General features: G+C 38.5%; 2 protein-coding genes across 3 annotated transcripts in view; both read right to left on the bottom strand.

The window, feature by feature from the left end:
- Positions 1–17,888, bottom strand: part of LOC108144163 (loricrin) — an 84,329-nt gene that overhangs the window by 40,631 nt on the left and 25,810 nt on the right. The window lies entirely within an intron of this gene.
- LOC108144184 lies at positions 8,855–11,729 on the bottom strand. Its single transcript, XM_017268852.2, has one exon. The coding sequence runs from the start codon at positions 9,926–9,928 to the stop codon at positions 9,011–9,013; it is 918 nt and encodes a 305-aa protein (XP_017124341.1). The 5' UTR covers positions 9,929–11,729; the 3' UTR covers positions 8,855–9,010.

Genomic DNA, 17,888 nt, shown 5'->3' on the forward strand with positions numbered 1-17,888 from the left:
TTTCGTTGATTGAATGGCCCTAAGCTCCCCATTTACCACCCTGTCTATTGGCCTGCTGGATTATTTGTGCTTTAAGCCTTTAAGTCTTTGCTAGACAATTTGCTGCCAATCTGGCAAACAAAAAAGGGTGCAAAAAAAAACCTCAACGGAGCGTGTGTGCTATAATTGTTGTAATGCGATTTCGTCACCTCATCGTCGGCTTTCCCACGCCCCCTCCCTTTCGATTTCCCGATTTCCCGGTATACCACTTTTCATTCATTCATTCATTCATTCCTTTTGTCGGCGGCTTTTGATTAGCTTTTCAGTGTGTTTGTGCGGTGCAATCGAAGTTTGAAGCTCTTGGTCAATTTGATTTGCCTAATTGGCCAAAGCAATGGATTGGAAAATGGCTGAGGGATTAACCAAAGCGTTTCAAATAGTTGGGTTAAAAGAAAACCATTCGCGTCAATTTCACTGCATATATCAAACTTCTAGGGATATAGATTTGACTTAAAGGCAATGGCTTGGAACCAATGTACCAAACTCCATTTATTAGGAGAGAACATCTATTTAAAAAAAAAAAAAAAAAACAAAAAGAAAAATTGAATAATTTTACAAAATGGTAAAATATATTTCCTTTACTGTATGGTAAAATTGTTTCAATACAAAAACTAAATTTAAGAAACTTGCTTTGTTATATTTTCATTTTAAATCAAAATTTCATAAAAAATGAAGAAAATGGTTATATATTATATGAAAACAAGCCAATCTTAAAAAAATGATATATTATATTTTAAATTTAAGCCATGATTGGTCCAAAATCCAAAAATGACAATCTCACAATTTTTTTCCTAATCAGAAGTCATCCTTAGACAGTCCGCACTTATTTTTACGGCAATTTCTCACTTGAGCTCATTAAATGAAATGTGGGGTGATGGGGTTTTATTTTTGTTACAGGGAAGAGGGGAATACCCATCCATGCTATTAACACTTAGTTACAACATGTACAGCAATTGGGAATTTAGCTCGACCACTTGAGCCACTTAAATGTTCGTGAAAACAAACAAATTGAGTGAACTCGGTTGGCGTTTGTCTACAGCTGCGGTACTGTTACACTATATATACATACAAGTACTTGTGTTTATGGCTGGGTATGTGTAACACACAATTTAGTTATTTGGCCCTAATGATGCGCATAAATTTGTCAGGGTCAGGAGAGTTGGCAACGCAGAGCTGGGCAGCATAATTTAGCATCACAGCATCCCAGTATCCCAGTAACCCAGTATCTCCGTATTCCAGCCACCAAGCATCATAAACACAGTGCGCGCAAATTGTTAATTGACACATTGCTATACTCAAGTGGTCCCCTAATGGTCCTTGCTTTCGGGCAGGGAATTCGAAGTGGCTTTCGGCATTTTCAGTTGGCTTTCAATTAGTTTCGGAGGCTGAGGTACTTGGTAAAAATCAAAGCTAAAATGATATGGTCGATATATGGTGCTTAAGCTGAAACATCAATCAATCGGATTGAGTGGTTGTAACAAACAAGTTTCTGACTTTTATTAGGGGATTACATTTAATTTGAACGAATGGATCTTGATAGAAAGTTAATACAACTAATTAAACAGAAAGAAATCTTAAAGAATTCAAAATATATCTTTTTTTCTAATAATTTTACCAACAAAAAGCAATTTCATCAAAAAATTTAGCTGCACTTGTATTTAAAAAGGTTCAATCGTTACCAACTCTTGTATATTTGACGCAGTTAAATAAATCCTAAACAAAAATTAAATCAACTAATTGTTAAGTCAATTAGTCATGCTATTCTTCTTAGCTTAACAAACCATATCCACTTGCTCAGTACTAAGACCTTCTTATAATATCAATAAAGATAATCAGCTATGATATATTTTAAGCCACAAACACAATCATTTTAATTGAATTATTCGGAGGCCAAACATTTCGATCCCGGCCTAATCGCCCACTGTGGGCAATTCATTAGGACAATCTCCGAGTTTAAATTAAATCAAATAATTGTTCGCCGACAATCGGCATCGCCATCCTTGGACCACTTGAACGGCACTCAAAGACGCTGCCATTCTCGTCCGACGTTGCTCATTTCGAATTCATTGAATTTTGCGATAATTTGATTAGGCCACGCCTCCGACAATGGCTTAGAGAAATTTATGGGCTGGACTTGGGGTTTGTCATTTGAGAAATGCCTTTCTGACAGAAATTGCAATTGCATAAGTTGCAATGCGAAACTCTGAATTTACATTTAAATGCTTGACATGGCACTGTACCATTTATCACAAGTATGCATGGTAAATCAAATAAATTAGTTAAATATTATGTTATCCAATTAAAAGGGGGGTGGAGGGGGGTGGGGGGTGTAGATGGACGAAAAGTGCAGAGCAAACATTCTGTCAGCATAAATTGCCAAGTCGCCGCATTTGATATGACAACAATATAAAGCCAAGAGAGCCAGACTGGCATTCAAATTACGACAAACTAAAGCCTGGGAAATTGTCAGCGACACTCGCTGGCTTTTCCCAGCCACCCAACCACCCAACCTCTCAAAATCCACACCCCACAGTAAGTTAGCCCTACAAGTTGGCAGTTCAAAATGCTAATCACCACATGACATTCATTGTCTGTGAAACAATTGGACTCCTAACTAACACGCCCGCCATCATTATGAATCGCATTATGTGCCTGCTAATTCCGTGGCCTTCAAGGGGGTGTCTCGGGGTGTTTCAGGGTGTTTGGGGGTATTTGGGTGTGTGTGGGGGCGCCAATGGGTTAAGCAGCCCGTCAATATCAGGCTGCGCAAATTGCAGCCCATCAATCTGAAACAGATTTCAATTTGTCCCGCTGGAATCCAATTACCCACGACCCAACAGCAGCTTAATGGTTAAGTAATGAAAAACTTCCTGGCACAACGACCGACAAAATGAATTCTATGATTCATTTCTACACAATGAAGAAATCATGGTTTTCTTAAATTATGTACGATTTAAAAATCAATAAATAGACAATTGGAATGACTTTAAGTAACTAAATCTCATAATAGCTCTTTCAAATGTAAAACATTATATATAAAATCAAGGATAAATGACTTCTGCAATGCCTAATTCACAAAGAAAATGTTTTATCCGAAATTGAAAAGTTAAGCAGGGTAACAATATGTTAAAATAAGTAAAACATCAGAAGAAACACGCTGTAAAATCAAATTATTCTACGTAATTAAACAGATGAGACGTTCACAAAACACAAATTAAATCAACGATGTGAAAATTGTTCAATCAATTGACGCATTTAAATACAGTCAAACTTGACTAAACGTTGTCCAATTCGAATTCAATTGATTGGAAATAATGCTTGACAACATGACTATTTATGTAAGTATAAAATGACCAGCATCAATTGTCAGTTTTATTATAATACTGTTAAGGAATTTTACATATTATGTTTGAAAAGAAAACCCAAATTTTCTCGGTTTAAAAGGTTGTTAGCTAAACAAATTGTATGTTTTATTATTACAATAAAATTGAAAATAGAGTTAGGCAAAAGAATGTTTTCTAGTTAATACAAAAATAATGAAAATGCAATGGTTACATTTTTTGAAAAGCAACGTATTAAAAAAAGGCTTCCCAGCTATTCCTAAAAAAATAAACAAATGCTAAAAAATATGCTATTTAATGTTCTGCATACTAACGCAACAAGAAATATTTAAAAGCTTCTTTTGCAATTTTCAAACTTGAACTAAATCCTTGAGAGCAGTTTAGAATCGTTTAAAACTTGCCATAACCACAAGTCAAGGTTTATGATTGTCAAGATATTATAAAGGAAACTGCTAAAGAGCCTCTTATCAAACGAGACCGCACTTTGCATCCATTAATTCAACACAATCTGCGAAATTCCTAATCGCAAAATATAAAAATTAAGTGCAGACCGCAGGCCGAAATGCAATTATTTTTGCCGTCCGTCCAAAGCCCGCTGTCGGTATTTGCATATTGTCAACATAATTAAACAGGCTTTTGACTTGTGGTTACACGCCCACTCGAACACACACGTGCACACGCTGCGTATGAATATGTATGATTATGTACGAACACCCACTCGTTCATTCAGAAAACATTCAGGGGAGTGTCCTTGACTGAGGCTGCTGAATACTAAATACTGCATACCACCGAGTGCACAACACTGAATCCTGCAGGCTGCAAATGCAAAATTGTTTTTGGCAAAGTGCACAATGCACTTGACGACTGTCAAAACGGACATGAGACGGGCGAAGGGGGCGAGGTGAGGCGGCGGTTGTCCTGTCCATGTCCTTGTTATTTATGTAAAATGTTGCACAACATTTATTGTCCGCCACCCACACAAATAAAATTGTCCTTAACTGAAAGAAAATGAGGACAATTGCAGCAACTTTTCCGGCAATTTTATATATTGAAACAATGCCATCGTCCTTGCTGCTTGGGTCAGCAATAAAAATTTGTCCTGCGGTAAATGAAATGGATAGCAATTGCGATTGCGATAACTGGCTGCCCAATGGTCAAGCCAGCAAGCGCGAATCTTCCCATCGCCCACCATACAGCCATATAGTCATATAGCCATATATAGCCCCTCGCAAAGAATCACGATAAAAAAAGAAAGAAAGAGGGAAATTGGCAAAAACAATGGGCCACCAAATACAACTTATAGCCGGGTCGAGGTCACCACGTACTGGTGTCCTCTTTCCGTTCTTGCCTACCCTGTAATCGCAGTCCTTAAGAGGTCCTTTTCGTGCGTGTCATTATCTATGAACTTTCAGAAGTCCAATGTCTTAAGTTATATGCAAATAATTTTAGGGCAATTATTACAGAAGAAAACTGCGTTCAATTGCCCTTTTATCGATGCAATGCACTTCAACTTTCATCTAGATCAAGTCTTAGTTATCTAGATAAAATAATAAACTGCAACTACTACTCTAGTAAAATACTAAAATTTGTTTATTGGCCTGAATTGAAAATCTCTTGAAAAATGTCATTTCTTAAGTCAATTATTTTAAGTGTTTTTATTATTTTATTTTATGTTATTACAAAATTTGACTTGTTTTTTGCAGAGTAACACTCCATTCCCTTTAGTATACTAGACTATGGGGTATCGCCTCGTTCACTACATTTTGGGTGGTCACTCTTTTGTGTGTGGGATCAGTATCAGTTGTTTTTGTCTAAAAGGCGATTTCGGTTTCAGTTTGCAACTTGTTGGCATTGCTTTTCGATTTCTGCACTTGTCGGTAAAGAGGGCTTTGTTTTTTAATATTGCACTTTTGTTGCGAGTATTTTGTACTTTCTTTTTTTTTTTTGGATTTTTGGGAAAAGTTTATCTGGCTTGGATTACTAGGTCAATTGGTTGGGCGAAGACCCACTGTGGGGACAGGGGTTTGCCTAATTAACAAAGTCCTGAAAAGGAAAGTTAAGCACACCCCAGCAGGATATAGCTATCCCTTTTGCTCGCTATCTCTGTCTCTGTCGCTGTTTTGTTCAACTGAACTTTGACCCGTGCATTGACATCGTTTTTGCGTAAACTACAGAACTGTGTCAGGTAATTGCGTTCAATAAGCAGGTCGAATTGGGAACTGGGACTCAGACAGAGACGGTGAGATGTGGCTAGAAGGAGAGGGGGGGATATATAGAGGTATGTATATGTAAAGAGGAGAAGCCAAGAGAGAGTGACAGGCACACATTGCCGTCGAGTGTCACATGCATCCTGCATAATTGGTTTATCAATTGCTGTTGGCCCATTCAAATAACCAACTTGCATTTGTGCGTTTAACTCTAAGCATGTCAGCTAACCCCATTTCCGTGTGCACCCCCCTTTGCAGCCCCCATTCCGGCGCCCATCTCATGCCCCACAACCCCCACTGAAACCATTGCGCCCCTGTACTTTCCCACTTTGACCGCACAAATTTGGAGCAAGGCAATGATTAATTTATGCGAAATCCGAAACGAAATCGTGCGAAAACCAAATTTGCCCGCCACACACAATTTAAATGCGAAAAGAGATGACACTCGTTGGTCGCCGAAAGACTCTGATAAAAATGGTCTAAAGAGAAAGCAAAACAAACAATTGGAAAACTGCAGGACCTCCTTGTTGAGTAAATGTTAGCAAACTGTAACTAACCATATATAAATATTAACTTTTTCATTCTTTCCTTGTTAGTTTGAAATTTTTGTAAGAAAAAATGAAACGTTTTTTTAAGGAAATTTATTAAAACAAATTATATTTGAACAGCTTATTTAGCCTATCCATTGTATCCATTTGACAATGGTGACCTAAAATTTAAGAATGCAGTCCCTACATTTATATTATTACATATAAAATATGAAAATAGAAAACGAAAATATTTTTATACAGATATCCCATGAATCTGCAAAACATGTCTATAAGAAGTTGATTTAATTCGCTTATCATCGCAATAACATCCGCTTTACAATCAATTTCATTGAAACAAGTTGTCAACTATGGTTAAGTAAGGGTTATGCAAGATAATTAAGCTTTATATTGTCTGTGTGCATCTTGGTGTATTTAACCCCTACTCAACCCATCGAATGTTACGTAAGTCCGTCTAAGGGGGGCTTTATCTAATCCCCCAGTCTCACTGCGGGCGTTTCAGCCGCACTTAGCCGCACAAAGAGTCTCCATTCCAATTGGCATCTTCGATGGCACCGCTCCTTTTTTTATTTTTTTTTTATTTTTTTTGTGGCCCCCCCATTTAATGCCTCCCTGCTCTTCAACGTGAATGCAATCAAGGATTTTTTCGACTGGCCAAAAGTGCGCTTTCAGCCATGTTCTTTCGAGCGGACACTGGCCCTCTAAGTCCTCCCCATTCCCCTCCCAATCCCCGTCTGAATCACGGTCTGGCCACGATTATAAAGCCCGGGGCATAAATATTAGCAAAGGCGTTGCCGTTGACGTCGCTGCAGTCATTTAAATGTTGTCGGTCGTTGTGGCTTCAGATCCTCCACGGTTCTTCCTGCTGCTGCTGCTGCTCCTGCTGCTGCTCCTGCTCCTGCTCATCCTGCTGCTTTCTTGTTCACCCCCCCCTGCACTCCTGCTCCTACTGATTATGCCTGTCAACGAAGTTTTCACATACACCGCGAATTAAAAACTAAATAGCTCTAGAAAAACTATTTTCTTATAAAAGTTATAGTTAATAAAACTTTAAACCATGAACCAGTTGCGAACATTAAGTAACTAGTGTAAAGTAACTCGCTAAAAGGGTATTTTAGTTATCCTGTAAGGAGTAAATTAAGCGAGGAGGAGCTTTAAACCTCTTAATGCAGTGTAAATAGTCTTATTTGTAAGTACTTTGTTTTAAAAATTATTATTTTAAATTTATTTTTTAACAGAAAATCGGGAACTTTTTAACCGTTTTTTGTTGTAAGAATAAATTCAGAATAAAAAAAAATGTAGCTATTGAAAAGTAAGCAAATGAAAGTCCAGGAAAGAGGAAATGAATAAATTAAACCTTTCTATGGCAAATGCACATTCATGTTTGTGCACACGTGTATTTAGAATAAATTTCTACCTAAAAAGAGCGTTTTTCAACTTCATTTTCTTGTACAAATATGTTTATTTCTCAACGTGTAATACGCTGCTTAACCCTTTGCCATCCGAAAAATCCAACTCGGCGCACAATGAATTAAATGAATCTCAATTTCCGTTCGGTTTGCGGTTAAAAGCCGCAGTCGTCGTCTTGGTCTTCTGGGCAAAATGCAAATTCTCCGGCGGCGAAAATGAAAACAAGCCGAAAAACTCTCGGTGCGGGAATTTTCCCAGCTCCGACGACTTCTTTGTTGCTCCCCCCTCATTTACCATCACCTCCTGACCTTTCACCCATTTGAGCCCGCTGCCTGGTGTGCTGCATCAATTGCCTGGCTTCCATCTACCATTCATTTCTCAAGTTTCTTTCCGTAAATTGCTGCAAGATGCCCCCGAAAAAAGGCGATGCCGGGAGCAAGGATTTCTGGCCCCCGAAACTTTTGTGCCGGCAAAAGTTTTACAACTGCACCAGGACGATGATGAGATTGGGTGGGGGACCAAAAAGGGGTAGGAGGAATCGGGAGGAATCAGGAGGAGCAGGAACCAGGAGGACAAGTCGCTGGGTCGCCGTCTGCAAAAGTTTTGCGATTTGTTTGCGCGAAATAAACGCGACGCAGATAATTTGCGCAAAAGTTCGCTTACTGCCCGCCGACCTCGCCAAAGCCAACCCGAAATCCAACCCAAAAAACCCAAGACCAAGCACCCAATACCCCTTCCATCTCCCAAAACCCATCTCCCATCGCCAATTCCCATTCACATTCCCATTCCATCTTGTCCAACAATTTCATTTGGGAATATGTATTTCTGGTATGTCCAAATAAACCAACCTAAATGAAAATGTTTCGCGTTCGCTTCAAAGTTTGGGCCAAGAAGTTTGTTGTTTTTTGTTCAAAAATGCCACACTCGTTGATTACTGAATCCATTACCCATGTCGAGTGTTTCTCATATGAATTACCGGTTTGGGTGCAGGATCGGATTTGTATCCTAGGCTTTTGACTAAATGATTTAAATTTATAAGGTAATTCAATTAAATGAAATTATTAGTTGTCACTTAATGAAACATATGTTATTGTTACATATAAAAGGTATGTTTTAACTAAAATAAATGTATAAATTTATCTGAACTTGGCATCAGAATCCGATTTGTATATCAAACTTTTTACCAAATGAGTTGAACTTATAAGAGTCTTGTAAGTATTCTTAAATCATTGTTTAAAAGGATTTTCTTTCAATGTTTTAATTACTTTTGTAAAATAAGGTAAAATTTATACTCAATTTGTTAGTTTACTTTGTTACTTTTGTATTTTCTCTTAACGAAAATAAATATATAAATTAATCTGAATTAAGGGTTATTTATACTTGAAAAAATAGTATTGAACATTTATAAAGCCGAGAATCCTTTGGTCACTATTCACTAAATAGTCGCCAAACGGTCAGTCGCCAATCAATGGACAAAACTGCGTGTCTGCGGTTTCCGACTCGTAGTGGCATTCATATTCTGAAACTCGTAGGTGGAAATGAAGTCGATGATGGGCAGTCGATTGGTCAGCGGCACCACCACATCCTTGGCGGACATGCCAACGGAGGAGCCACCAACGATGGCGGCGAGGCCAGGATTGGTCCTTGCTGATCCTGGTCGATGTCCTTCTCCTCCTTCCAATCTTCCCTCAAATCCAGCACCTCCTCGCAGTCGCACTTGTTGATCCTTCGGCTTCTCTCGCTGCATCCTCATGCCAAGATTATGGAAGAAGTCCACACCCTCGGAGGCCCTCGTCTCGCATCTGGACATCGATCTTGGGTCCATCTTTGGCAAATATTGCTTCCTGCCTCCAATTGAAGATTTCTTCTGGCCGCTTTCTTTCTTTCCCTTGGAGTCCTTGATTAGAAAGAGTACCGGAGTGATCGGTTTTTTCTTCAGGGGACTGGCATCTATTAGCTTGGTCCGGCGGGACATTCCCAGGGATTGCAGAGCATCCAGGGATTGGCGGTGGGACTTCTTAAAGGTCACCTGCGACTTGACCTTCGGCTTTCCTTTGGGAGAGCCCATTATCGTGGGTTGCAAAGCGGCACGCATCAGGGGAGAACGCCGAATGGATTTTATCAGGGGATTCTTCTGGTGCATCTTCAATGGATTTTGCTGTATCTTCAAGGCTTTCGGTTGAACCTTCAACATTTTTGGCTGTTTCTTCAAAGTTTTGGACTGGATCTTCAAGGTTGTCGGTTGCGTCTTCACAGTTTTCTGCTTAACCTTCAAGCTGTTGTTCTGCTGTACCTTCGGCTTGGTCTTACTGGCATTAAAAACTTGGGCTTTCCCCAGAGCTTTACCACCTTTTGTAGACAATCGCTGCTTGGACTTGAGCATAATTTTGGTGTTTTTGTATTTGGGCTACGCAAATCTCACAGTTCGCAACGACCTGCTTTAACTAGAAATTTTTGGTATGATTTCGGGAGAGATTTTTACAGAATATTTAGAAATCGAATGTCTCGGCTTGACGGGTTGACTCGGACTGGGGGGTTAAAACGAACGGATTTCGTAGTGTCACAATCTGTGGAGTCGGGGCAAGGCCTACTTGTCCACCTCGTCTGTGGCTACCGAACTTGAGCACGTTCCGCCTTCTGTTTCCTGTCACCTCTTGACTTGCCCTCTGCCTGTTTGTTTGTCTTCAGCCAACTTATATTTGCTTTGCCCCTTCACTTTTCTTTTTGTTTTCTTTTTTTTTATTTTTTGCCCTCCCATAAAACCTTTGTCTATCCCTCGGGTTAAAGAAACTTGAAATCAACTTCCGTTGTGTGGCCCTCGATTTGCATATGCACATTGCCATACAAAAATAGCATTACATTAGGAGTAAAGAAAATTTATATCAAATTTTCAATAAATATATTAAGTTTACAGCCTTTTACAGTACCTTAGTTTCTGTGATTTAAGTTGTTAGCAATTTTCCCTATTGATTTCCCCCAGCAACTCATTAATAAAGTACGGAATAGCGTCATGTGCTCATGAGTCCTTTTCCCTATTTTCCTCCATTTCCTTGGCGTTCGGTTTTAGTTTGCTTCTTTCGCTCATTTTGGTGTCAAGCGTTGCGTATCATTTAATGTGACACACTTAACTGGGAAATGTGGGAAATCGAGGAGAAGGGGAAGCGGGGCTGGGCTTTTCCAGAGTGACAGCCAAACACATGTTAGCTGAATGCTAATTTGCTGTGCTAAGCGAAACAAAGCGAAGCGACAAAAAACAGAATAAAGCTAAGCGACAAAAAACATAATAGAAAATCAAACAAGAGAGTTAATGCACTAGGAAAAACTATAGTATTATTTATTGGGACTAGATATTAATTGGTTTTCAATCTACTATCAATAAGTAGTTTTTAACTAAGAAGCTAAGCAAATCGAGGTCCAGTTTCGGCTTGTATTTAAGTAAATCTATGACAACACACATAAAATTGAGCATGTTTGCCAAATCACCAATCTAGAATATCAGCGTTAATTTATGAACCTGATCGAAGATGTCATTAGTAATACGCAGCTAGAACCATCTGGGAACTATAGCTTCGTATGCGCAATCCAGTTCGAAAAGCAAAGTTACACTTTAAGTACAATAAAACATATTGTTTGACAAAGTTGTGATTAAATTATACTAAATTCTATATAATAAATTATAAATAATCATAGATCGAATTCATTTCTCGCCCTGCACTTGGCAATATCCAGTTGGGGGACATTATTCAGCTCTCAGGAACAGGAACCCATATACAACACACACACACGCACTTGAGCAGCTGGCAAGACAGGAAATCAACAGGACACCAGCACACAGACACAAGCAGCTGTTGCTGGAACTTCCGTTCTCGGTCAGCTTTGATATATGATCAGAAATCAAGTCTTCGGCCCGGCACATATGTGTACTATATATGTATAACTACAACTGGGGACGAGTAAATTGCAAAACGAAGCAATCAGCTTATGTCCGTCTTGGTTGTATGTTTATTTCCCCTTTTTTCCCGTCTCTTTGTCTTCAGCTAAGCATGATTATCACGTTTCTTTTGTGTGCACAATCAAGTATATGCAATATCACGTATACGCCGCATTGGCCAAAGAGTGACCGCTAAATCTGTCGGTATATATCTCTCACTCTCTCTCTCTCTTTTTTGTTTGTTTCTTTTCTCATTTGTCCTTTCGTAAAATTCAATTTTTGAAATGATTTTTTCTTAACACCTCAATAAGTCCCCCGGATGTCAGTTGCAGCCGCCACAAATAGCAACATGCAATCTGCAATCTGCAACCTGCAACACCAGCAGCAGCAAAATGTTGTTTTCCGCTTAAGCACATCGCTGCAAAAATAAAAAGCAATGAAACAAAGAACACCGAGTGGATGGAGCCAGGCCCATTCCCCAAAAACCAATCCCAGAAGTGCGTCCGTCCAAACGTTTGTTTATTTTATTTTGCCGCACAATTTTGCCCCTTCTTCGCCGCCTTGTTCACAATCCCTTTCTCTGCTTTCTCCTCTTTCTTCGGCTTCGTCTTCTGCCGCTTGTTTCTTAAACAACGGCAACAACAATGGGCACAATGAAACCTCAGTCGAGGACCAGGCCAAAAAAAAAGGAGTGAGAGTTCCAACCACTCGACATGCAGGATGTCCTGTAAGTTTTTCTCACTTTATTATAATAAGTATTTAAGAATATAGAAATTATATCTAGACTCCTTAATCTGGAAATTTAAATTTAATAGTTAATGCATTAATCTCTCTATTCGGAATATTTAAATTAAGCACCCGCTTATATACCCCAGCTACCCTTTCTTCTGTTGTTCAGAGTGAAAAATGAAACAAAACAAATGAAACACGAAAAGGAGCAGAGGACCGACACGGCGTCGGCAGAAAAGGATGAAAAAAAAAACACAAATGTGCACATGCTTCGTTGCCTGGAGTGCGCTATTTTGCACCTACGGGATTTTGTGACTCACACACATACACACACGCTCAAGCACACACTAGCACATACACACAACAGCAATGAAACATACACAAACATACACATGCAAAGCGTGGAAAATCCATTCGAAATCAGTCAACGCGCCAAGGCTTTCATTCAGTTAGAAAGCAGACAGCAGACAAGCAAGGGCAGGAAAAAGGGGGTTTTCGGAATGGTGGGGTTTTTTAGGAAGGGGGGTTTTTGTAGAGCAGGTTTTTCCGGGGGTCCTTTCTCCATGGGACCCAAGCTCCAGCTTGAAGCGGAAGTGCGGCTTGATTTACTCAACTCGTTTGCTCGCTCGTTTGTTTCCAACTGCTGCAAACATATTTTTCTGCACCACCCCAGCTAAAATATTTATTAGCCCTTAAACAAACGGAATAGATGTGCGGCCCCCAGAAAACTATACCCAACCATATATGCCGCCCAACTTAAAGACTCTTCAGCCAAATGGCCTGGAAAGTAAACTACCATCTTGGTCAAAAAAAAAAAAAAAAAAAGAGAGAGGAAAAAAAGCAAACTGGTGCCCTGTTTATTAAAGCATTTCTTACGCATCATTTGTTGCTTTGCCAACAAACACATAAAAAAAAAGAAGCGAAACAGCCAGTGAAGAATGCAAATGAAATGGCCCTAAATGGAAAAACCAGTTAAAGCAGGAAAATGCTGATGAAAACACATCTTGAAGTTTGATTAAGTAAAGTCCCGTTTGAGTAATGCGGATAACTCGAACCAAAGCAATCCACTCACGTCCTCGTACGGAATGCATCAATCAAAATCGAACTAGAACAAAAGTAGACCCTTAATTGGGTCGATAGACAGAAAGAGGAATTAAGTAAATCGCCAAATTAATTGTGAGAAGGCAACACCAAGAAAGTAAAGAAACTCCAGGACCAAATCCAAGTCCAAGTCCACACAATGCCAGGTCAATGGACTGGACTCAACTGAACCAAAAGCTGGCGAAAAAGAAAGACTGGGTCCTGGGTACAAAGAAAAGCAAACGAAAGCGCAAAAAAGTCAATAGGCGGGCCTAAATATACGGAAATCCAGACAAAGGGAAAATTAAATGGTCCTGTGTTTCGTACCAAAATATACCTATATATACGTCCATTTATAATATAAATGTTCAAGGAATATAATTAAAAAAAACACATTCTTTATCTTCAAAGCATAGTTTTCTTTGTATTTTTATTTTTATTTTGTATCTCATTCATCAATTAAGATTAAGCATTAAAATACTAGATTTTACTTTTGCAAGGTATATAATTAAGTATAAGTAAAAATTTCCCGACTTTCAGGCAAACTAATTTTAAAGAGCTTTAAAGATTTCACAGGAAAATAAGAAAAAAGAAGAAAGAAAGCCAGCTTCGGCATGTTAATATCCTTTAAATTATATCATAAATCTATAAGTCTAGACAAGACCAAAATTCTCAAATTATGTGTGTATATGTTTAAAAACAATTAAACTATTTTGACTTACTGAAAAAGTTTTCAAACTTTTTAAAGCTGCTGTATGATACAATTTTTTGGTTGGTATTAAAATATTAACCGTATTTTTAGTATTGTAAAAGTGATGCTTCTTGGAATATATGTTTAAAAACTACGTAGCTATGATTTCCTCTTCATTTTAATTCATTGTTTTTAAAAATATAGTATAATCTAACAATTAAATGGGTACAAGCTTTTAAAGAAATTTATTTCTTTATGGCTTTAAAACTTGGAAAATGGTAGAAAATCATAGGAAATGGTAGAAAATCATAGAAAATAGTCGAAAATTTCTGCATATGTTTGCTTAACTGCTTGGCAAACTTCGAGAGTAATAATAATACCCTCTGTAAGGGTAAACAAAATACATTCAACAATACACAACAAAAGCGTTGAAAAAAAACTATTAAATCTAATTCACGAAATGCCAAAAGAAACAAAGAAAACCCCAGTACACCAATAATACACATTGTAAGTAGAGTCAACAGTCCTTAATCCCACCCATTAATTTGGTGGCCTAACTGGGGTGTCGCATACGCAGCCGGATATAATTAAACCTATCGGCCAGAGAGCAGTTGGGCAAACTTCAATCAAACATTTAACCAAATTAGTAGCGTTTCTGCCAATTGGCAGTGGTTAAAGGGGGCGTGGCATAAAGGCAAAGGGGCAGGGACAGGAAGTCACGCAATTGTTCCATTGCCCGCAAAAGTAGGCAACAGATTTTTGTGCTTCAATTAAATTTGATTTGCTGCCATTCAGTGGAATGAAAATGGGTATGGGTGGGGGTATGGGTGTGGGTATGTGTATATGTATGGGTATGGGTATGGAAATGGGGAACCTGATGAAGCTGTGCGACATTCATGTATGCGCAATTTGATAAGGCCCTGCCTTTTGGACCCTTCTTACCCATCATTAGTTTCGCAGTTTGTGGACCTTTTTTGCGCTCGCTTGCCACAAATTTAGTGTCATGTGTGTGTGTGTGTGTGTGCTTGAGTGTGGGATCCAGGATTCAGGATTCAGGATCCCTGGCCCCCTTGTCCCATTACCTTTGGCAGTTGCGCCTGGAAATGACATTTTCACATCATTTGCTGATGTGGCAAATGTGTCGTTGCTGGCTCTCTAGCTTTTTGCCAGTGTCTCTACGTATTGCTGCCCGCTGGCCCTACCAAAACCTAATCCCCTCTTAACCCTCCATAGCCCTCGTGTTGACCTGCGGTCAGCATTGAGAGCTGAACCTTCCCCTCAATTTACCCATTTTTTTTTGTCATTTCCGTTTGTGCGAAATTTTCGGATATCCTCGAATGCAGCCTCATCCAATGGGCACTGAACCACAGCCACCACATCCACATAACTTGCACAATTTGAGGCAAACGACGACAGCTTCCAATCATAATGCCAATGAAATGAACTGGCCCAAAAACTTTCCCCCTGCCCCCACACCATCCATCTGCCTTGAATGTCAGGCTCAATAAACTCCAAAAGCAATCTCTCTGCATGTGTGTTAATACGGGTGCTGGTAATGGTACTGGTGTTTTTGTAGGTTGCACATGGCATTGCCCTTTTTTGCACTCTCATGCAGAGTGTATTAACTAAGGCTGAAGACTTTTAAAAGTTGAAAATTTTAAGTTAAAACATCCAGGGGAACAAGTGTTTTGTTCATTTAAAAAATATATTCTTATATGATTTGTTTGCAACAGATTAGACTTGTTGACTTAAGTTGTGTGAATACATTTAAGTTGACCCCAAATAAGTTAACTCAAATGTTTTGTGAGATTTTCAAAAAGATTAAAAAATTTAAATTTTTGACAGATTTTATTTGAGTTTTTTAATTATATTTATGTTGGCTCCAAAAAAAGTTGAAAAAAAGGGTCTTTTGATTTATTTACAAAAAAAAAAACAAAAAAAAAGAATATGAATTACTAGCTCTAAATAAAATCCCCAAAGGGGGGCAAACAAATTCAAATATTCAAAAAAAAAAATTTTCTTAAACTCTTCAAAAATACGTTTATAACTGATGTTTAAATAAGTTATTTTTCGACATATTTAAATTTGTCATTTATTTATATTGGTTTCGGGCAACTTCCTTAAAGGGCAATCGCATTTCCAAAAATCCTTGTTTTTAGGGCATTGAAATCGGCATATATCCTGAAATGCATTACGTGCAGGGCGCTGCACTTTTCACTTTGGCTGCTGCCCGACACGATTTGCACTCTCGTTGCCTTTGGCCTGCGAATCCTTTGGCTGTTTATGATGTCCCTAAGGCAGCAGTTACAAGCACACACATACTTATCCTGCCTTCTGCCTGCATATGCGCGAAAAATCTGCTGCAAATCATTTAATATTTCGTCTGCGGCTTCATCTTCTTCGACTTTGTGGAAGGAGTGAAAATTTTCCCCTTTCATCTTGTGCTTTTCAGCTGATTTGGCACTTTTCATGTGCTTCTAAGTGATTTCCCAAAATCATTTAGCTGTGTACCCAGTATTTCTGCAGCACTTCTGCTAATATTGCAGTTGCTTTTGTTTGAATTCCGCTGCGGTGATGGATATTCGGTCGTTATTTGTTGCATCTTACTATTAGTGTTTTTCCGGTTTTCCCAATTTTTCTTCGCTCCCCGGTGCTTGTTTGGTGCGTACTTAAAAAATCATTTCTTCCGCTGACGCAGCGCTTAAATCGTTTTTCATGTGCTCAAGGGACTCCTAGCTTTTCGCAATTCCCCTTTCGTTATCTAGTTTTTGCTGCTTTGCAACACTCTTTTTATCCCGAGTTTTACAACCCATTTTTTTGCTGAGAAAGTACTTGAGTATTTCTTTTTAATTTTCGCATTCAGTTGGCTGGGTTTTTATCATTATAGTTTTAAAATTCCTTTAAACCTTTTTATTTATTTCATCTTTTAGTTACACTTTCTTTGTTCTAAATTTATATATATATATATATATAATATATTTTTTTAATTTTTCAACATATATTACTTTTAATATATTAGTTTTAAGGCTCCTTTAAGCCTTACTCATATCTTGTGATGGTCAGCTGATGTATATTATTTACTTTATGTTTCGAAATTCTGTGAAATGTGAAAGATTTTTCCTGAAAGCTCTTCCCGTCCATCTTGCTTTGGAAATTTCCCTTTCCTCCGTGGATTTATGATCATTTCATTTCCTGCTTCAACCCTTGTTGTGTATATCCCCTTGTCACATCTGTGCCAATCCAAAAATGATTCTTTCACGAAAGTTTCGCCTGGCCATAAGTTTGTGCAACAGCAACCAACGGTCATTTGGAGTCGCACATTAGGCCAGAAAAGTTGCTCGCCCTTGCCGTTGCCACTCCCATTTTGGCCAAGAGCTGTCGGGCCGGCCAAAAGCAATTGCGCCCACTGCAATTGCTGATGTTGTTGCTGTGGTCCCAGCTGCCAAAATGTCCCGTGTTGGGGTCAGCTAACACAACTGGCCAAGCAAAGTCCAAATCCCAAAGTCCGAGTACCAGAAGTGAAGCCAAGTTTTGGAAGCGTCGACAGACAAACGACAACAGAAGGCTGGCAAAACTAAATTAATGCCATCTTTGATGGAGTGCAACGAATAGGGGGTACCCTAAGTTTAAATCCTAAGCTACCACATTAAATCAAGTTTATTTAAAAGTCAAGCATCACTCAATACATTGAATATTTTCAGCAATATTTCACTTTAATTAATTATATATTTAAGGGCAAACCAAATTCTATAGACATATTAACCCAATTGGTTTGTTGGCTAAAAGTATGCAATTAAATAGTTTATAATATGTTAATTAAAAAAAAAAATAGTTTTGGCCCTTAAAATATTTTAAATAGTTTGGCCCTTAAAATATTTTAAACGAGTTCAAATCACATTTTACATTATCCAA

The sequence above is a fragment of the Drosophila elegans genome, unplaced genomic scaffold, assembly GCF_018152505.1.
Source record: "Drosophila elegans isolate 14027-0461.03 unplaced genomic scaffold, ASM1815250v1 contig_149, whole genome shotgun sequence".
NCBI lineage: Eukaryota > Metazoa > Arthropoda > Insecta > Diptera > Drosophilidae > Drosophila > Drosophila elegans.

What these genes read in the sequence shown, in the direction of transcription:
- LOC108144184 (XM_017268852.2), bottom strand. Translation starts at nt 9,928, where the DNA reads ATGCTCAAGTCCAAGCAGCGATTGTCTACAAAAGGTGGTAAAGCTCTG.